The following is a 20,893-nucleotide window of genomic DNA, read 5'->3' on the forward strand; positions in this document are numbered from 1 at the left end:
CTAAGGCATTGTTTCCATAAAGGACTTTAGTACTATCTAACGCTCTCTGTCAAATAGATAAAGACCAGGGCCGACTCTGTTTGTCTCACCTCAGGGCTCGTTTCCTCCTTGGTGGTCGTCATGGAGACTTTAAGTTCATGCCCCCGCCTGGCTATGCCCCATGCTACGAGGCTCTGCTGCCAAGGGAGAGGATGCGTATTGAACCCATCAAGGAGTACAAACATGATTTCAATGGTGTGCGCAACCTGCTGGGCCCCACCCTGTCCCTCACCCATACCTCGTTCACCCCCTGCCCTGTGGACACTGTTCAGGTAAGAACCCAAAACTTAAAATCAGACTTTGCTCATGTCATGAAAGAACTTGCTGAAGTAGTTTCTTTTTGTTTTGGACATTTCCCTTGTTGTACAGATTGTGTTACCACCTCACTTAGAGCGTATCCGAGAGAGGCTGGCAGAGAACATTCATGAGCTCTGGGCTGTCACACGTATTGAGCAGGGCTGGACCTATGGGACTGTAAGTATGGACCCAAGACTGCATTGGAGAAGCAGCACTAGAGGAATATTGATAGGAACAACTTTAGATGTTTTGGAGCAGAGAGATTTTTCAAATTGCCATGTGTTCATTTTATGCTAAAAATCACACCGTAGTTTAGTGTTTAATACAGGAGCCTGGGATGTGATTTACTCTAAACATTTTCTCAAAACATGGCATGTCATTCAGTTGTATGAAAAAACTAGTACCCATTTCAAATACCTTTGGGACAAATGCAGGCATGTAGTGGTGGCTAAGCACCCCTAAACCCACCGTTCTATTTAAACACCAGTGATTTACACAAAATTCATTGTTGCTTTTGCATTGTGTATGGGGAAAGTTAGAGAATCACAAGTCCTATTTTTATAGTATAAAATGTAAGTATTTATTTATTGGTGTGTTGTGCTAATTAGTAACTTACTGCCATCTTTCTCCACAGTTCAGGGATGACAACAAGAAACTTCACCCTTGCCTGGTGGATTTCCAGAACCTCCCTGAACCGGAGAGGAACTACAATCTGCAGATGTCTGGCGAGACTCTCAAGTGAGTTTGAAATTAAAGCTTTTTAGAGGTTTACCCTCCAGAGATGTAAGGGTCAGAGGAGAAATTTTATGTCCTTGGATGCTGTTGGTGATGCCTGTGCTAATGACTCCTACAGGACTCTCTTGGCACTGGGTTGCCATGTTGGTATGGGTGACGAGAAAGCAGAAGAGAATCTCAAGAAGATAAAGCTGCCCAAGACGTATGGCGACAAGGATATTTTTGGATGTATAAACTAACTTTCTGCATTATTTTTATCTACCTGTGTATGTAAATATGGTATTCTATGTCTTTGCTAGCTATGTGATGAGTAATGGATACAAGCCTGCCCCCCTTGACCTCAGCCATGTCAAACTGACACCAAATCAGAACCAGCTGGTAGAAAAACTGGCAGAAAATGGTCATAATGTTTGGGCAAGGGACCGGGTACGCCAAGGATGGACCTACAGTATTGTGCAGGTAACCATTTTCAGTCATTTTCCAAGTCTTAAGAAAACCTTTAATTTTATATTTTTGAAAGAGTCTTGTGCATTAAATTTATATACATGTACTATGTATTAACTAACTTATCTACCTTAAGACTATGTGTATAATCCATCAGAGGCTAAGCCATGTTCCCATTCCAGGGTTTTTTCTTTTGTAAAATGATTTGTAGTCACATACGTTATATATTTTTCCTAAATTTGTTATAAACTTGTATTCTGTCACATTTCCCAGGATATCTTAAATAAGCGAAACCCTCGTCTGGTACCTTACAACCTGCTAGATGAGAGAACTAAGAAAACCAACCGAGACAGTGTCAACAACGCTGTCCGTACCCTCATTGGCTATGGCTACAACATTGAGCCTCCAGATCAGGAGAGCAGTAAGTCACTTTAGCTCATGGTATTGTATTGAATACAATATATTGTGCAATTTCAAAAATCCTAAAGCCCAGCCAGGACATTTCCAGTATCTCAAGCGCAATCTCATCTTCTTTCTTTTTCTGCAGCTGCCCATGGCCTTGAAAACACCCGTGGGGACAAAGTACGAATCTTTAGGGCAGAGAAGACATATGCAATCACCCAAGGGAAATGGTACTTTGAGTTTGAGGCAGTGACCACGGGGGAGATGAGAGTCGGCTGGGCACGTCCTAATGTCCACTCTGACACTGAACTGGGAGCAGATGAACTGGCCTACGTCTTTAATGGCAACAAGGTCAGTCCACATCTTTAGATACAGCAGTGTCTGTCCAATTCAGTATAGTTCAGCATAGGTAATAAGTTGCGTAGATTTCTTCCTAAAACTCAGAACTTAGAATCTGAGGAGCTGAAATCTGGCCTATCTCAATTTAAATACAAGTTATTATCTAACCAGGCAACACTAAGACAAATCTAGGTCTGAAATACTATAGCCCGAAACTGACTGAGAATTTGTTGAACATTGTATTTTTTAGTTAATTTAATGATAATTAATATAATTTTGTCCAGGCTCAAAGATGGCACATTGGCAATGAACCATTTGGTCGCCAATGGCAGTCTGGTGATGTAGTTGGTTGTATGATCGACCTGACTGAGATGAACATCATGTTTACCCTCAACGGAGAAATGTTGATCAGTGACTCAGGCTCGGAGATGGCTTTCAAAGACATTGAGATTGGGGAGGGTAAGAGTTAAAGCTCATTTTACTGTGCTTGATCAGCATTAGCACAGTACAGTGCAAATGAATTATGTCCTGACGTAGGCCTTTTTTGGCACTTTTGAAAATGTTTTTGCTTTTGTGTGTTTTCACCCCTCAGGTTTTATACCAGTGTGCGCTCTGGGTCTGTCTCAGGTTGGAAGGATTAATCTTGGTCAGAATGTCAGCAGCCTGCGCTACTTTGCTATCTGTGGCCTGCAGGAAGGATTTGAACCTTTTGCCATAAATATGAAAAGAGATATCACCATGTGGTTCAGTAAAAGTTTGCCCCAGTTTGTGCCTGTACCCACGGATCACAATCATATTGAGGTAACTACTAATTCACTCTTTTAATGTTTAATGAATCTAAAACTTGAGAACAGGATAATTAAATGAGGTTTAAACATGTTCTCTCCCAGGTGTCCCGTGTGGATGGGACTGTGGACAGTGCTCCTTGTCTAAAGCTGACCCATAAGACCTATGGCTCACAGAACGCCAATACCGATATGATGTTCCTTAGACTCAGCATGCCGGTCCAGTTCCATGAGACCTTCAAGATCCCGGCAGGCACCACCCCTCTCACCCGTGCCCTCACCATCCCTGAGGAGGAAGTGGTAGTGGTAGAGCCCGACTCAGAATTTGAAGTTCTGAAGAAGTCTGCCAGCCGCAAGGAGCAGGAGGAGGAAAAAAAGGAGCCATCTGTACCTAAGGAGATCTCTGTGGAAAATGAGAAGGAGACTATGTCTGAGAAAGGAAAGAAAAAAGGGTAAGCATGGCAGTTTTTTTTAAAAAAAAGAAACAAGTCTGCAGAGTGTTAAAGTTTCAGACGTTATGTCCAACAATAGCTAGACTGATCTCAACTACAGTTTTCCTCTTTTTTTCCCCATTTTTTCGATTTCTTTGTTTTTGTATGAAAATATATCCGTGCTACTTGCTGTTTCAACCTAAGTGTCCATTTCAAGAAAATAAACTTGAAATATATGTTATCTTCTGTGCACTTCAGATTTTTCTTTAAGGCTAAAAAGGCTGCCATGACACCTCTCGCCCCTCCTCCTGCCCCTCCAACAGTTCCACGTTTGGTAGAAGATGTAGTGCCTGATGACAGAGATGACCCTGAGATCATCCTAAATACCACAACTGTGAGCTAAACATTATCCTCTACCAGTGCTACATTTAGAGCACAAGTCAAAATGATCACTCTAGTTTGGCAGAAATCCATGGATCAGTCTGAGAGGAGTTTCTGAGTCAGCTTGGCCAATATTCATTATTATAGTATTTATAGATGATTCAGTATTGCTGCTTTTAGATTTTTCACTTCCTTATTAGTCATATTTTTGTTATTATCCTTTTCCAGTATTACTATTCTGTGAGGATCTTTGCTGGGCAGGAGCCTTCGGGTGTCTGGATTGGTTGGGTCACTCCTGACTTCCATCAGTTTGATCCGACCTTTGACCTGTCCAAAGTGCGCAGTGTCACTGTTACTGTTGGAGATGACAAAGGCAACATTCATGACAGGTTAGTCTTTAATACATGTAAATGTTATATTTATTTAATCATAGTTTAAAATGTACTTTTTATTCAGACTCTGTGAGCGTAAAGACAGAGATAAATGACCAAGACATATTTTTCTAAGTTCTAAATATGCAGAAATGGCAAACTGAGCCTCATGGATGATTTTTGAAGGAGAGAAGCTCTGATAGAGGAGGTGCCAGACAGAACAACTGTCTTTTTTTGCCTGTAGTTCTCCTCAAGATTCAATACTCAGCCCCTTTCTTATCTCCATTTATGTGTATGTTATGCCAAATCTGCCAATCTGCCTCCAGATCTATTCACCTTTAAAGGAAAATAAGAAATAAAAATTTAAAATATAGCAGATGACAAAAAAAGCCTTCAGTACATTCAGTCTTCAGAACGTTTAAGGAAAAAACTTAAAAAAGAGCTGGTTGCCTGTGTGTTTTTGTGATTATTGTCTCTTGTTATTGTCTTTGTGTCTTTATAGCACTTTAGATCAACCAAGTATTTTTACTAAACAATGATTTGTGTATTTTCTTTTTCTTTGCAGTATGAAACACAGTAACTGTTACATGGTGTGGGGAGGGGACCTGGTCAGCAATCAACAGACCCGCTTCAGCCAGGAGGACATGGTGGTTGGCTGCCTGGTTGACCTGGCAACAGGTCTCATGACCTTTACAGCCAATGGAAAGGAGATTAACACCTTCTACCAGGTGAGAAAGGTTTATACAGTGTAGGTTACATGTGTGGGCACATCTTTTCACATTCTACTTAAAGGAGTCTGGATGAATTATGTTACTGTGGAGCTCTAAAAGTGGAGTTAATTTGTTTCAGGTGGAGCCCAATACCAAACTGTTCCCTGCCATCTTCATTCAGCCCTCCAGTCAGAACATGGCGCAGCTGGAACTGGGCAAACTCAAGGTCTGAAACTATTTTTCTCCAAATATTTTTTCCCTCCCATCTCCCACTGACACAGTTTTCCTTAGTCATGCTTTCACATTAGACTTTCACATTTATAGTTTTCCTCAAGTTTTCAAAACTAATCTTCTACATTTTTTTCTGCAGTCATCTAAATCTCACATCCCCTTTTTCTTTTATCAGAACATCTTGCCCATCTCAGCAGCCATGTTTCGCAGCGAGCGTAAGAACCCAGTCCCCCAGTGCCCTCCCAGGCTGGATGTCCAGATGCTGACCCCAGTTATCTGGAGTCGTATGCCCAATCACTTCCTCAACCCGGAGGTGGGCAGAGTGAGCGAGCGGCTGGGCTGGATGGTGGAGTGTACTGAACCTCTCACCATGATGGCACTGCACATCCCAGAGGAGAACAGGTCAGATACAGTAGCCCCAACAGGCAGGCTGGAAATTAGTCATTGGTTCCCAACATTTCCTAGCACTTAGTTTAATTCTGATGAAAAATTTTCAGGTTAGTGATAGATTGAATGACCATGTAATCTTTTAAAATTGTAGTTCATCAATGGAGTGATCACAGTAATCCTGTTAATTACAGTCCTCCTGTTCTGTCAATCTATCAGTTGTCTGCAGTAGATTTGTGAAATTCTGTATGCTTCCTCTTTGTCAGATTTTTACATCAGCGTTTTCATACAGTGTCAAAAGACAAAACACTGTTAAAAGATTTAAGGAATTAAAATCAGCTGATTGCTTTGCAAAATGTCTAATTAAAATAAAAACAATGAGTTCCACTTACAGTTATTATAATGTAACATTTCATGATTTTGATATTTGCAGTGTACTCATCACAGTTACCCAATCAGTATTGATCTGTGATCTCCGAATGTGTGTTTGTATTTCTCAGATGTATTGACATCCTGGAACTGTCGGAGCTTCAGGATCTGATGAAATTTCATTACCACACCCTCATGCTCTACTGCGCTGTGTGTGCACTTGGCAACAACCGAGTGGCTCATGCTCTTTGTAGCCATGTGGATGAATCCCAGCTTTTCTATGCCACTGAGAACACCTACCTACCTGGACCTCTCCGCAGTGGCTACTATGACCTGCTCATTAGCATCCATCTGGAGTCAGCTAAGCGGGCACGCCTGGGCACCAACAGGGAATTTATCGTCCCCATGACTGAGGAGACGCTCAGTATCAAGCTCTATCCTGATGCAAAGAAGGCCCACTCTCTCCCCGGTGTTGGCCTCACCACCTGCCTACGGCCTAAACTGCATTTCTCATCCATCAACTTTGTCGGCACAGACCCTGATCTCTACACCCTTAGTCCTGTCTTCCCTCTACAGGTAAGGAGCCGGAGACTGGTTGCGCTGGTGCAAAAATATAGATATATATATAAACATTTTTGTTTCCTTTTGCTTCTTTTTATATTTCCGCTGCAGGAGCTGAAGACCAGGGCGATCAGCATGTTAACAGAGGCTGTGCTGGATGGCAGCCAAGCAATGCGGGATCCAGTAGGAGGCAGTGTGGAGTTCCACTTTGTCCCAATCTTAAAGTTGATCAATACTCTCCTCATTATGGGCATCTTCAATGATGAAGACACCAAGCACATCCTCAAAATGATTGATCCCAATGTTTTCAGTGGAAAGGAAGACGAGGAAGAAGAGGGAGAAAAAGCTGACGAGGGTGGAGCTGCTGAAGGAGAAGGTGAAGAAGAGAAGGAGGAGGAAGCAGAGGAGGCAGAAGAGTCTGAGGTTGAGGATGAAGGGGTTGGTGATGAGGAAGAGGAGGAGCTTAAAGATGTGGAGAAAGAAGAGCATGAGGACAAAGAGGCTGAGCCTAAAACAGAAGGAGAAGAGGGAGAGAAGGAGGAGGGGGAGGCCAAAGCAGGAAAGGTTGATGGAGAGAAAGCAGAGGAGGAGAAGGAGGCAGAGGCATTGGAGGCAGAATTAAAAGAGGAGGAGGAGGGCTTGGAGGAAGGATTACTGCAGATGAAGCTGCCAGAGTCAGTCAAGCTGCAGGTCAGTCTGATATGGAAACACTGGCCATTATCAATTCATATTCTTAAATTATCTTAGACATTTTTATAAATGGTTCATCTAAAACTGTTCACACTCCAATCTTATATCCTTCTCTCAGATGTGCACCCTCCTGCAATACTTCTGCGACTGCGAGCTGCGACACAGAGTAGAAGCCATTGTGGCATATTCAGACACATTTGTTCATGATATTCAGAACAACCAGCGGGTTCGTTACAACCTGTTAATGAGAGCCTTTACTATGTCAGCTGCTGAGACTGCACGCAGGACCCGCGAGTTCCGTTCTCCACCTCAAGACCAGGTACTAATTATTTTAACCAAAGACATTTTTCAGGCTTGCTAAATATGTTTTATGGAGTAGAAGATTGATTTGGACTTGGGTTGAAATTTTAAAGCGACGTGTCATAGAAAGTACAAGGGCAACAAAGGAGCACACCTTCTGTTTTGCAAAAGACCATAACAGAAACCTCAGCAAAATTATGAAAAGGTCTCATGCAAAGTAGGAATAAACAAAACGCACCTTATACTAATTGTTGTCTTCCTCCTCTTTAAGGTTCTTTTACTGACTAACTTTAAGCACGGTCCAGAAGATGAGGAGTGTCCAGTACCTGAGGAAGTGCGGGACACCCTGACAGAGTTCCACAATGACCTCCTTCTACACTGTGGTGCGGAGTTCTTTAAAAACCCTGTTTTGTTTTTTATTCAGCAGGTGTAAATGTCTTTATATCTTTTCATAGTCGGGGTTTTAAGATGATATTTCCATTTTTACACATAGGTATACATATTGAAGAGGAGGCAGAAGAGCAGGAGGTGGAAACTTCACTGACGGGCAAACTCCTTAGTCTGGTGGACAAGATCAAGAAATTTCACAAGAAGGAAGAGGAGAAGCCAGATGTTGAGGAGGAGCCAAAACCCAGTAGGATTTAAAGCTAAATTTCCTGATAATTATTTCAAGGACTTGTTGGGATTAAGGATTTTACACAAATAATTTTTGTACTTCTATACTCTCTAATTTGTACTGTTTTTCCACTTCACTAAGGCACCCTCCAGGAGTTGATCTCCCATACCATGATTCACTGGGCCCAGGAGTCATTCATCCAGAACCCTGAGCTGGTGCGTCTGATGTTCAGCTTACTCCACAGGCAGTATGATGGCCTGGGTGAGCTGATTCGCGCTCTGCCCAAAGCCTATGCCATCAATGCCGTGTCTGTTCAGGACACAATGGACCTGCTCGAGTGTTTGGGACAGATACGTTCACTGCTTATTGTCCAGATGGGCCCGGAGGAGGAGCGGCTGATGATCCAGAGCATCGGGTCAGTGTGGGGGTGATGCTGTGCACCATGTACACATCTGTTGTGATTAAGATGAAACATGTGATACTGATGTTTTGGTATTTTTTCCTGTCAATAATATATTAATTGTATGAATTGGACTAATTGTTTATACATTGAGTTTTCTAATTTAACTACCCCAGTTCTTTTGATGTCTTTGTGTGACTCTGGCATTTCATGCTGTCCTAAAGTGTCACTATCTATTTGTTTTTTAAACAATTAATGTAAAAGGTGATTTTGACTTTCTTTAGGAACATCATGAACAACAAGGTGTTTTACCAACACCCTAATCTGATGAGAGCTCTCGGTATGCACGAGACTGTCATGGAGGTGATGGTCAATGTGTTGGGTGGAGGAGGAGACTCAAAGGTGACTGACGATTTTCAGTTTGACTGAGGGGCTTGTTGCACTGTTGGCATGCTCACCATCTCTGTATACACTGCCGGAGACAGAATGTTTCTTTCTGCTTTTACTGTCCAGGAGATTCGATTCCCTCAGATGGTGACCAACTGCTGTCGTTTCCTGTGTTACTTCTGTCGTATCAGTCGACAGAACCAGCGCTCCATGTTTGACCATTTGAGCTATCTGCTACAGAACAGCGGCATTGGCTTGGGTAAGTGTCAGCCACCTGCCATGCTGTTTGCTGTACTGTACATAGGGCACCTCTTTCACTTTTCATTTAAAGAAATGAATTTACCTATATTCATTTTGGATATTTAAAAGTTGAGATGTAAAGATTAGTTTTTAAATTTTCCCCACCATCATGCATGGAACCCTAGAAAATGTCCAGAAATGTCTAAAATGACGAGCCTATATTAAATACAGAACAGACAAAAATAGAGTCATTATGTTTGTTTTGCATTTGCAGGCATGCGCGGCTCCACGCCTCTGGATGTGGCTGCGGCTTCCTGCATTGACAACAATGAGTTGGCCTTGGCTTTGCAAGAGCAGGACCTGGAAATGGTTTGAGGAAACACAAACATTCAAGAAACAAAAACACATTAAAGAGTACAGTGGACTTGTTGTAATCTCTTTTGTTTTCCCTTACACGTATGATGATATAGGTGGTGACCTACTTGGCAGGCTGTGGACTGCAGATGTGTCCAATGCTTCTGTCTAAGGGCTATCCTGACATCGGGTGGAACCCCTGTGGAGGAGAGAGATACTTAGATTTCCTTCGCTTTGCTGTCTTTGTTAATGGTCAGTAGCCTCATGTAATGATGACATTTGTAGTTTTTAGTTGTGAGTGATTGTCTGTAACATTTTCATCCACGCTACATACAGGAGAGAGCGTGGAGGAGAACGCCAATGTTGTGGTTCGTCTGCTCATCCGTCGACCCGAGTGCTTTGGCCCAGCCCTGAGAGGTGAAGGTGGAAATGGTCTGCTGGCTGCCATGGAAGAGGCCATCAAGATCTCAGAGGATCCAGCAAGGGATGGACCCACTGTCAAAAAAGACAGACGTTTCATGTAAGTGATGGTGCAGTAGGTGTGATGTGTACACATACAGCCCAGACTTATTGACCTTTAAGTTTTTATTTACAAAAATCAACAAGATGCGCTGTTTGACTCAACAAATAAAAAATGGATTTAATCCAGCCCAGGTTCAAATCCCATCAGGGGCCTTTCTGTGTGGAGTTTGCATGTTCTCCCTGTGCTTGTGTGGGTTTTCTCCAGGTACTCTGGTTTCCTCCCACAGTCCAAAAACATGTATGTCAGGTTGATTGGTGACTCTAAATTGCCCATAGGAGTGAGTGTGAGTGTGTGAGGTTGTTTGTCTCTATGTGGCCCTGTGATGGACTGGTGACCTGTCCAGGGTGGACCCCTGCCTTTCACCCAAAGAGAGCTGGGATAGGGTCCAGCAGATCCCTGTGACCCTGGTTAGGAATAAGCGAGTATAGATAATGGATGGATAGATGGATGGATGGAATTAATCTATTATGTTGTGTATTGTATTTTTGAAGCTTTGCTAGGCACACTTACAGAAAAAGATGTGTTCTGGATTGTCAGGTTTGGTGGTGAAGAACAGCAGGAGGAGAACCGTGTGCATCTGGGAAATGCCATCATGTCCTTCTACTCAGCCCTCATTGATCTGTTAGGTCGCTGTGCCCCTGAGATGCATGTAAGTAGAATAGATTTTTTCCCTTAACTCCTTGGGAGCAGTGGGCCACTGGGTTGTTGATGAACAGGGGCTGGTTTCTTAGAGTATCCCTTAACTGTTCATGTTTACAGCTAATCCAAGCAGGAAAAGGGGAAGCCCTAAGAATCAGGGCCATCCTGAGGTCTCTGGTGCCCATAGAGGACTTGGTAGGGGTGATCAGCTTACCTGTGCAGATTCCTTCCTATGGCAAAGGTTAGATACAAATTTGGAATCATGTTTGAGCAAACTGAATTTACAAATGTAAACATATTTTGGCACTCTCCTGCCTATATGATTTCTTTTGTCCAAACCACAGATGGTCAGATTGTTGAACCCAAGATGTCAGCCAGTTTTGTGCCAGATCACAAAGCCTCCATGGTGCTGTTCCTTGATAGAGTGTATGGTATTGATAATCAGGACTTTCTGCTTCATGTGCTGGAGGTTGGCTTCCTGCCTGACATGAGAGCTGCAGCATCTCTTGACACGGTGAGCAGGAAAAGACACAGAAGACAAGTCAAATAGCAGGAGAAAGACTGTATGTTGACATGATTTTACTGCCCATCTATTACACTAAGTATAAATGTTTTCTCTGTCTTTTTCTGAATATAGGTGGCATTCAGTACAACTGAAATGGCCTTGGCACTGAACCGCTATCTTTGTTCGGCTGTTCTGCCTCTGCTCACCAAGTGTGCCCCGCTATTTGCTGGGACAGACCACCGGGCCATTATGATCGACTCCATGCTCCACACTGTTTATCGTTTGTCCCGTGGTCGAGCCCTGACAAAGGCTCAGAGGGATGTGATTGAGGAGTGTCTCATGTCGCTCTGCAAGTCAGTACTAAAACCAAATCATCCTCTGAGATACTAATTTCTTTTACAACAGAACAACGGCAAAACAATTAACACACGCATGCACACATACATAAACAGTATACTAAAATTGAAACCATAAGAGCTAAATCAACGTTCTTGGTTTTCTGATGAAGCATTTTGATAACACTGACAGGTACCTTCGACCCTCCATGCTGCAGCATCTGCTTAGACGACTAGTATTTGATGTGCCCATCCTCAATGAATACGCAAAGATGCCGCTGAAGGTTTGCCTATTAGATTTTTTGTATTTGTTTTAATTTTTTATAACAAGATTATAATAAATTAATTAATGTCCTTTCAGTATCACCTAAAGGTTAATGTCCTTTGCCAAATTCACCTCAGTGATATGATTGTTTCAGCTGCTGACCAATCACTATGAGCGCTGTTGGAAGTATTACTGCTTGCCAAACGGATGGGCAAATTTTGGGGTGACCTCAGAGGAGGAGCTCCATCTTTCTCGTAAACTCTTTTGGGGAATCTTTGAATCTTTGGCACACAAGGTGAGAAGTGAATCTCTTGGTGTTTTACAGTCTAACAGGCAGTGTAAATGTCTAAAAGCTATTATTAATGTGCCTTACCTGATGTCATTCAAACTCCAGAAATTTGATGCAGAGCTCTTCAAGATCGCCATGCCCTGCCTGTGTGCTATAGCAGGAGCTATCCCTCCTGACTATGTGGATGCCACCTACTCCTCTCACACCGAGAAAAAGGCCTCTGTGGATGCTGAAGGCAACTTTGATCCCAAACCTGTGGAGACCACTAAGTAAGCACTATAAACACACAACAATGCTGTTTTATCATATGTTTCCAATATTTTTTGAACGCACAATGCTGGATTAAGCATTTTATTAAGGTTTTGTGTGTAATGGGCAACTTGAGTTAATTTATTCACAGCACTATCATCCCAGAGAGGCTGGATCCCTTCATTAACAAGTATGCAGAGCACACACATGACAGATGGGCCTTTGAAAAGGTTAGTTACAAAACACGTAAAATCAGATATAAAAATAAAGTCCCTGTTTATTATAGAAAAACCATTTTAATGATTGCTCACTGGTTAAATCCAATTTCAGATTCAGAACAACTGGACCTATGGAGAGGTGTTAGATGAGAATGCTAAGACTCACCCAATGCTCCGACCATACAAAACGTTTTCTGAAAAGGTAACAATTCGTCATCCTCTGACTTTTTAAAATCCTGATCATCTACACACAGTACGCACTAAATTGTAACTCTGTATTTCTGTGTTGTGATTGTTTTTTTTTTTCAAACTAATTGTTAATTTCAAAATCCTTCTCTCTGTTGCGTTAGGACAAGGAGATTTATCGTTGGCCCATCAAAGAATCCATCAAAGCTATGCTGGCCTGGGAGTGGACCTTAGAGAAAGCCAGGGATGGGGAGGGAGAAGTCGAGAAGAAGGCTGCCACCACACGCAAGATCTCCCAAACTGCTCAGGTACAAGAGAGAGGAATAAAAAAAAACATTTAGTTCAAATAGGTATTGGTGTTGTGTTGCCTGTTTGGTCATATTGGAAAGTATGCTTCTTGTGTAAAGGTAAAGAATGACAGATTTCGTACTGGTCCAGAGAGACTCAATAAGCTGCTGATGTCAATATTGTTATACTGTCTTGGCCTTAATAAAATATATGAAACAACTGTGAACTCAAAGCCACTGTTCTACAGTATGACATATGTTTTCTGTTTTCAGGCGACTTATGATCCCAGTCACGGTTACAGCCCTCAGCCAATAGACATCTCAGGAATGGCCCTGTCCAGAGAGTTGCAGGTACATATCTTTCTCTCATCTGTCATTGCCCTTTCACAGCACTGGTACAGTAGGTCTTGTGTTGCTGGTGAGACATTTGTCAGGAGCCTGAGGAATTAAATTTCTTACCCTCTCCATGCAGTCTATGGCTGAGCAGCTGGCTGAGAACTATCACAACACCTGGGGCAGGAAGAAGAAGTTGGAGCTACAGGCCAAAGGTTAGAGGGATTTCTGATTTCTATTACACACCATTACATGTTGCTGATTTGCAGTCTTTTGATTCCAGAAATGATCTATGCTCCTATTAGGTGGTGGCACTCATCCTTTGCTTGTGCCTTATGATACTCTGACGGCCAAGGAGAAGGCCAGGGACAGGGAGAAGGCCCAGGACCTGCTCAAGTTCCTCCAACTCAATGGATATGCTGTGACTAGGTAGACAAAACATTTCACCATTTCAGTTTAGCATTTCCTCCACTAGTCCTGTCCATATTTCTTTCATTTTACTCCCTCTTCTGTCCATCTTTAGAGGTCTGAAGGACATGGAGCAGGACATTTCCTCTATTGAGAAACGTTTTGCTTATGGCTTCCTGCAGAAGCTTCTTAAATGGATGGACATCGCTCAGGAGTTCATCGCACATCTTGGTACTGTGGTTTGAGAGACAAAGGGCCCCCACTCCAGCATATACCTTTTGACTGGGGGATGACCTATTGCTGTTATGTTTTTTAACAGAGGCTGTGGTTAGCAGTGGTAGAGTGGAGAAGTCACCACACGAACAGGAGATCAAATTCTTTGCCAAGGTGAGCTGCTTCCACTGTTTTCTTGCTCTTGAGGTCAGAGGACAGTGGTTGTAATCTCGGAGTGGACAGGGAGTGTCACATCTCTCTACACGTCCATGCTGACTGCTGTTTATGAGCACGTAGCAGCAGGGCCTGAGTAATGGCATGACAGTGTGTTTCTTAGTAAGTTAGGAATGAGTGTTTTATCTTGAGTTTTTTTTTCACAGATTCTCTTACCACTGGTAAACCAGTACTTTAAAAACCACTGCCTGTACTTCCTCTCCACTCCTGCGAAAGTCTTGGGTAGTGGAGGACATTCCTCCAACAAGGAGAAGGAGATGATTGCAAGGTATGTGTACCTTATTCAGAAACACTCTGATTTTAACTCCCTACCCTGTGCCTCTCTTTAGTAGAGAACTTTCATGTGATAGTGTCTGTCCTTTCCCTCCGACATGGTTCTTCACCTCTCTTCTACTGTGCAATATCTTTTATTTCTTTGACTTCCCTTTTGCTTTATGTGTCACTTCAAACACCTTTCCTGCCCTGTTTTCCCATTCTCCTTCCCTTTCTTCTTTTCTCCTCCTGCCTCAGTATCTTCTGTAAATTGGCTGCTTTGGTGAGGCACAGAGTATCTCTTTTTGGTAAGAAATCTGCATGGTGGCGTTATGCCTGGTCACCATTTCTGTTCCTCTGTATCTGTTTTCCTAATGTCTTTTTATTACTTCAAATATTTTCACTCTTTCATCCTTCCTGCCTTCGTATTTACATACTAATCAGTACAGTATCACAGATTCACATTTAGTCTAACCTCCTACGCTCTCCGTCCCTCCTCCCTTCTTACAGTCTTCTCATCTAATGCTTCTTTCTCTTTAGCTCAGCTGCTGCTTGGCTTTGATGTTTTTTGCAACCTGGCATTTTAAAAGTCATATTTTTGTTTTTAAGACATAGACTCAGATGGGTACTAACAAACTGAGAGCAGTTTGAGCATGAATGTCTGTAGTGGTGTAGGTATCCTCAGGTGGTATAACACTGCACTTCTGTGATGTGTTGTCAGTCTGGCTTAATGAGGCAAATATGCTTTTTTGCTCATTCTTCTCCCCCTTCATCATTACCTCTGATATTGATCTGTCACCTGAGAAGTACTGAAAGTTTGTTGTATTACATTAAGCTTTTAATGAAGAAAGCATTACATTAGTTATGTATATGTATCCGTGCTTAGTAGAAATGAATGGTTTTTGTGTAAATGAGGTGTAATTGAATGTTTTCTAAAATGTGCTGTGGTAACTAAGCTGTTTTCTGCTTGTTCTAAGTGTAACTACTTTACTGTTATGAATAAATCTGACCTTTTATCTAAGTTGAGCTCTTGTAGAATGTGGATTTCTACTGAAGTTCAGCTCTGACAACGCATTTTTGTTGTGCTGTTTTCAGGAACCGATGCAAGTGCAGTCGTGAACTGTCTGCACATTCTGTCACGATCACTGGACGCCAGGTAATTCATACCCTATTCATTTCAGATCTGAGCACACCCTCAGGCAGAGTGAAAATAAAAACAAACTATATGACATCATATAAGATTTTTTTCTTTTCCAGGACTGTTATGAAGTCGGGACCTGAGATTGTGAAAGCTGGCCTGCGTCAGTTCTTTGAGAGTGCTGCAGATGACATTGAAAAGATGGTTGAGAATCTGAAACTGGGCAAAGTGTCCAGTCGAAACCAGGTCAGAGACAGCACCATCCTACATTGTTCTAACCCTCTTGTTCATTTTTCTTGTGAGTGGATATCTCTATTGTGAATGTGTCCCTGTAGGTTAAGGGTGTCGCCCAGAACATCAACTATACCACCACGGCCCTGCTGCCAGTGCTCACTTCACTGTTTGACCACATCGCCCAGCACCAGTTTGGAGATGACGTCATGAGTGAGTGAAGCACTTCTCTCCACTGAATTAATGGTTCATCATTTGCCCTTCAAAGGCCTGACTCAAGTGCAATTCCTCTCTTCTTTACCTCCTTAGTGGATGACTTGCAAATATCCTGCTATCGTTTAATGTGCAGTATCTACTCTTTGGGCACAGTGAAGACTCCACATGCCGAAAAGTGAGTGGTGATGCTCTTGAATCTATTAAAGTTTAAAGACAATCTGGTTTTGGTTATCAATTTAACTTAAATAATGTATATAGGTCAAATTCAAAATTTATAGAGGATAATCTGCCCTTAGACCCTTAAATCAGCCACAGAAACGGTTACTGTGTGCTTTCAAAGATTCTGCTTGGATTTTTTTGCTTGATAATGTGTAGACATTCTGTGAGGATTCTGTGGTATTTTTGTTATGCAGACAGCGACCAGCTCTTGGAGAGTGCTTGGCTCATTTAGCAGCTGCTATGCCAGTGGCCTTCCTTGAGCCAGTACTGAATGAGTTCAACACGTTTTCTGTTTACACCACCAAGACTCCCAGAGAGAGAGCCAGTAGGTTTTAACATTTTGTTTTATTTTCTTCTCTGGCAAATTACCCTTATTTTTTGTTTTCCATGTATCAGCCTTTTTTCAATGTGTTAATAACTACCTGTTCAGTTTTAGTTTTTTCTCTTTGCAATCTCTGTCCTCAGTCCTGGGTCTTCCCAACAATGTGGAGGAGCTGTGCCCTGACATCCCAGAGCTGGAAGTCTTGATGAAGGAGATCCATGACCTGGCTGAGTCTGGGGCTCGCTACACTGAAATGCCGCATGTGATTGAGATCACCCTGCCCATGTTGTGCAACTACCTCCCACGCTGGTGGGAGAGGGGCCCAGAGAATTTCCCTGAGCAGGAGGGCCAGATATGCACCTCTGTCACCTCTGAGCATCTCAACCAGCTGCTGGGTAGCATCATGAAGATTGTGGTTAACAACTTGGGCATAGATGAGGCCTCCTGGATGAAGAGGTTGGCAGGTCAGTGCACAGGAACTTCACAATAAGCCAGAATGCTTTCAGGTGGTGTGTGATGATGCATGTCAATTCAATTCAATTCAATCTTATTTGTATAGCGCTAAATCACAATACAAATCATCTCAAGACACTTTACAAAACAAACCCAACAAATCCCTTATGAGCAGCACTTGGTGACAGTGGAGAGGAAAAACTCCCTTTAACAGAAGAAAAAACCTCCAGCAGAACCAGGCTCAGTTTGGGCGGCCATCTGCCTCGACCGGTTGGGGTGAGTGGAGAGAGCAGAGAGAAAAGAACAGCAACAATAAACAACAAATAGACACTGCAGGTTGGTGGGGCCAGTAACTGCACATCAGCAATATACAGGACCAGGACCAGTGACACCTGCAGAAGGTACAGAGAGAGAGAGAGAGAGCACAAACTAGGGGAGAGAGAGAGCACAAGGTTAGTGACATTCAATGGTGGAATATACATGTGAGGGGGGAGGAGAGGGGAAGGGAAGGGAGTGTTAAGGGAGCTCAGTGCACCGATGGTCCTCGGGCAGTCTAGGCCTATAGCAGCATAACCAAGGGATGGTTCAGGGTTACCTGAAGCCAGCCCTAACTATACGCTTTGTCAAAGAGGAAGGTTTTAAGTCCAGCCTTAAAAGTACAGAGAGTGTCTGCCTCCTGAACCCAGACCTGGAGCTGGTTCCACAGGAGAGGAGCTTGATAACTAAAGGCTCTGCCTCCCACTCTGCTTTTGGAAACTCTGGGAACCACAAGTACACCTGCACTCTGAGAGCGAAGTGCTCTTTTGGGTAATGTGGTACTATGAGGTCTTTAAGGTATGAAGGAGCTTGATGATGAAGGGATTTGTATGTGAGAAGAAGGATTTTAAATTCTATTCTGTATTTTACAGGGAGCCAATGAAGAGAAGCTAATATAGGAGAAATATGATCTCTCTTGCTAGTTCCTGTCAGGACTCTGGCTGCAGCATTCTGGATTAACTGGAGGCTTTTTATGGAGATACTGGGACATCCAGATAGTCATGAGTTACAGTTATCTAGTCTTGAAGTAACAAATACATGGACTAGTTTTTCTGCATCATTTTGAGACAGGATGTTCCTAATTTTGGCAATGATGCGCAGGTGATAGAAGGCAGTTCTAGAGATTTGTTTTATGTGTGAGTTAAAGGACATGTCCTGGTCAAAAATAACTCCAAGGTTTTTCACAGTAGTGCTGGAGGCTAGGGCTATGCCATCTAAAGTAGCTATAATTTTAGAAAAGTTATTTCTGAGGTTTTTAGGCCCAAATACAATAACTTCTGCTTTCTCTGAATTTAAAAGTAGAAAGTTACTGGTCATCCAGGCCTTTATATGAGTTAGACACGCTTGAAGTCTGGTTAACTTGTTTGTGTTAACAGGTTTCATAGATAGATACAGCTGAGTGTCATCTGCATAGCAGTGGTAATTAATAGAGTGCTTCCTAATAACATTGCCTAAAGGAAGCATGTACAGGGTGAACAGAATCTGTCCTAGCACAGAGCCTTGTGGAACTCCATAACTAACTGGACTAACCACGTGGAAGGTTCATCATGGACATGAACAAACTGGAATCTGTCCGATAAATAGGATTGGAACCATTTTCATGCTGTTCCTCCGATACCAGTCACATGCTCCAATCTATGTAATAAGATGTTGTGGTCAATAGTGTCAAATGCAGCACTAAGGTCTAGGAGGACAAGTATAGAAACAAGTCCAATATCTGCTAAGATGAGGCTAAGAGAAGTCTGTTGGTGACTTTTAACAGTGCTGTTTCTGTACTATGATGTGCTCTAAATCCTGATTGAAAATCTTAAAATAGTTCATTCCTGTGTAAGTGGTCTGATAGCTGCTTAGCAACAGCTTTTTCAAGGATTTTAGAAATAAATGGTAGGTTGGATATTGGTCTATAATTAGCAAAGACTCCTGGATCAAGACTAGGCTTTTTGAGTAAGGGTTTGATTACTGCAGTCTTAAAGGCCTGTGGTACGTAGCCTGATACTAGAGATAAATTTACTAAGTCTAATAAAGATGAGTTAATTAATGGCAGGGTGTCTTTAAGCAGTCTAGTCGGGATGGGGTCTAAGAGACACGTTGATGATTTAGATGAAGCAACTACTGATATAAATTCAGAGAGATCTATGGGTGAGAAGCAGTCTAAACATAACTGAGGTCCTACAGATGATTCAAGAGCTACTGTAGTAGAAGATTCATTTATTGCAGGTATAGGAAGCGTCTGCTGAATTTTATCTCTAATAGTTGTGATTTTATTTGTAAAGAAACTCATAAAGTCATCACTGCTGAGAGCTAAGGGAACACTGGGCTCAACAGAGCTGTGACTTTTTGTCAGCCTGGCTACAGTGCTGAAAAAAAACCCGGGATTGTTCTTATTTTCCTCTATTAGTGATGAATAGTATATGTTATAATATAGTAGTTCTGGCTTTACGGAGCTTTTTTATATGTTAGTAGACTGTTTTTCCAGACTAGATAAAATTCCTCTAAATTTGTGGAACGCCACTTCCTTTCCAGCCTTCGTGATGCCTGCTTTAAGGTACGAACATGTAAATTATACCATGGGGCTAGTCTTCTCTGATTCACTAACTTCTTTTTCAAGGGGCCACAGTATCAAGTGTTTAACGCAGTGAAGTTACAGCACTGTCAACAATATGATCAATTTGGTAGGGAGTGGGATTGAAGCAGCTGCCCTCCACTGTGTTGGCACATGGCATAGACGTAAATAAAGATGGAATCATTTTCTTAAATTTATTAACAGCTTTGTCAGATAAACATCTGCTGCAGTGGAATTTTCTTCCAAACGCTGCATGATCCATCATTTTAAATTCAAAAGTTATTAAAGAATGATCTTAAAAAACAGGATTTTGGGGAAAAACTATTAAATGTTCAATTTCGATGCCATAGGTCAGAACAAGATCAAGGGTGTGATTGAAACAGTGGGTGGGTTTATTAACATTTTGAGTGAAACCAATTGAATCTAATATAGAATTAAATGCAATGCTGAGGCCGTTATTTTCAACATCTACATGAATGTTAAAATCTCCCACTATAATGACTTTATCTGAACTAAGCACTAAATCAGACAGGAAGTATGGGAATTCAGTTGAAAACTCTGAGTAAGGGACAGGTGGACGGTACACAATGACAAGTAGAACTGGTTTTTGTGTTTTCCAGTTTGGATGTGAGAGACTAAGAGTGAGGCTCTCAAATGAGTTATAACTGTTCTGAGGATGAAAGTTTAATAATAAGTTTGAGTGGAAGATTGCAGCTACTCCTCCACCTCGACCTGTGCTTCGAGGAACATGATAATTTTTATGACTGAGGGGGGTTGATTCATTCAGACTGACATATTCATCCTGCTGTAGCCAGGTTTCAGTAAGACAGAGTAAGTCAATTTGGTGATCAGATCTGATAGAGACCTGATATTTAATAATCCACATCTGACTGTTCTGTTTTTCTGTTCAATAAGAGGAGTGGTCTTAATTTTTATTAGGTTGTTATGAATAACTCCTCTTCTGTTAACATCTGATTTATATGTTTGAGGGGCAGACACAATCTCTATGTGGTGTGGGGGGGGTGACGGCTCTAAGGAAACTGCAGAGAGGCGTTTTAGACTGAGTCTCTGCGTCCCGGTCCCCACTCTGGATTATCAAACTTTAGGTTGGTTAATAAACTCGACGAGATTTCTAGAGATGAGTGCCGCACCATTCAAAGTGGGATGGATACCGTCCCTCTCTGCCAGACTGAGTTTTCCCCAGAAAGTGGCCCAATTGTCTATGAAACCCACATCGTTGGCTGGACACCACCTAGACAGCCAGCGACGGAACGACGACATGTGGCTAAACATGTCTCAGATTGGGGAGG

General features: G+C 42.3%; 1 protein-coding gene across 7 annotated transcripts in view; it reads left to right on the plus strand.

The window, feature by feature from the left end:
* The window catches only part of ryr1b (ryanodine receptor 1b (skeletal)), a 65,136-nt gene that overhangs the window by 20,703 nt on the left and 23,540 nt on the right, over positions 1 to 20,893 (plus strand). For all 7 annotated transcript variants that reach the window (XM_026317693.2, XM_026317685.2, XM_026317710.2 and 4 more), the window contains exons 20-68: positions 95 to 311; positions 409 to 513; positions 971 to 1,074; positions 1,190 to 1,273; positions 1,371 to 1,530; positions 1,789 to 1,936; positions 2,063 to 2,268; positions 2,541 to 2,715; positions 2,849 to 3,057; positions 3,147 to 3,493; positions 3,731 to 3,866; positions 4,082 to 4,242; positions 4,790 to 4,952; positions 5,074 to 5,160; positions 5,341 to 5,567; positions 6,053 to 6,497; positions 6,594 to 7,172; positions 7,291 to 7,491; positions 7,744 to 7,855; positions 7,966 to 8,106; positions 8,230 to 8,503; positions 8,773 to 8,890; positions 9,002 to 9,134; positions 9,390 to 9,484; positions 9,586 to 9,721; positions 9,806 to 9,989; positions 10,530 to 10,641; positions 10,752 to 10,872; positions 10,976 to 11,145; positions 11,269 to 11,489; positions 11,665 to 11,755; positions 11,891 to 12,031; positions 12,131 to 12,294; positions 12,426 to 12,504; positions 12,605 to 12,694; positions 12,843 to 12,986; positions 13,239 to 13,316; positions 13,438 to 13,513; positions 13,604 to 13,727; positions 13,822 to 13,937; positions 14,026 to 14,093; positions 14,300 to 14,421; positions 14,664 to 14,713; positions 15,501 to 15,561; positions 15,663 to 15,789; positions 15,879 to 15,987; positions 16,084 to 16,165; positions 16,404 to 16,534; positions 16,675 to 16,995. In XM_026317693.2, coding sequence (XP_026173478.1) covers positions 95 to 311; positions 409 to 513; positions 971 to 1,074; positions 1,190 to 1,273; positions 1,371 to 1,530; positions 1,789 to 1,936; positions 2,063 to 2,268; positions 2,541 to 2,715; positions 2,849 to 3,057; positions 3,147 to 3,493; positions 3,731 to 3,866; positions 4,082 to 4,242; positions 4,790 to 4,952; positions 5,074 to 5,160; positions 5,341 to 5,567; positions 6,053 to 6,497; positions 6,594 to 7,172; positions 7,291 to 7,491; positions 7,744 to 7,855; positions 7,966 to 8,106; positions 8,230 to 8,503; positions 8,773 to 8,890; positions 9,002 to 9,134; positions 9,390 to 9,484; positions 9,586 to 9,721; positions 9,806 to 9,989; positions 10,530 to 10,641; positions 10,752 to 10,872; positions 10,976 to 11,145; positions 11,269 to 11,489; positions 11,665 to 11,755; positions 11,891 to 12,031; positions 12,131 to 12,294; positions 12,426 to 12,504; positions 12,605 to 12,694; positions 12,843 to 12,986; positions 13,239 to 13,316; positions 13,438 to 13,513; positions 13,604 to 13,727; positions 13,822 to 13,937; positions 14,026 to 14,093; positions 14,300 to 14,421; positions 14,664 to 14,713; positions 15,501 to 15,561; positions 15,663 to 15,789; positions 15,879 to 15,987; positions 16,084 to 16,165; positions 16,404 to 16,534; positions 16,675 to 16,995 — 7,745 coding nt within the window. The remainder of the gene's footprint in view (positions 1 to 94; positions 312 to 408; positions 514 to 970; positions 1,075 to 1,189; positions 1,274 to 1,370; positions 1,531 to 1,788; positions 1,937 to 2,062; positions 2,269 to 2,540; positions 2,716 to 2,848; positions 3,058 to 3,146; positions 3,494 to 3,730; positions 3,867 to 4,081; positions 4,243 to 4,789; positions 4,953 to 5,073; positions 5,161 to 5,340; positions 5,568 to 6,052; positions 6,498 to 6,593; positions 7,173 to 7,290; positions 7,492 to 7,743; positions 7,856 to 7,965; positions 8,107 to 8,229; positions 8,504 to 8,772; positions 8,891 to 9,001; positions 9,135 to 9,389; positions 9,485 to 9,585; positions 9,722 to 9,805; positions 9,990 to 10,529; positions 10,642 to 10,751; positions 10,873 to 10,975; positions 11,146 to 11,268; positions 11,490 to 11,664; positions 11,756 to 11,890; positions 12,032 to 12,130; positions 12,295 to 12,425; positions 12,505 to 12,604; positions 12,695 to 12,842; positions 12,987 to 13,238; positions 13,317 to 13,437; positions 13,514 to 13,603; positions 13,728 to 13,821; positions 13,938 to 14,025; positions 14,094 to 14,299; positions 14,422 to 14,663; positions 14,714 to 15,500; positions 15,562 to 15,662; positions 15,790 to 15,878; positions 15,988 to 16,083; positions 16,166 to 16,403; positions 16,535 to 16,674; positions 16,996 to 20,893) is intronic.

Source organism: Mastacembelus armatus, chromosome 13 (assembly GCF_900324485.2).
Source record: "Mastacembelus armatus chromosome 13, fMasArm1.2, whole genome shotgun sequence".
NCBI classification, from domain to species: domain Eukaryota; kingdom Metazoa; phylum Chordata; class Actinopteri; order Synbranchiformes; family Mastacembelidae; genus Mastacembelus; species Mastacembelus armatus.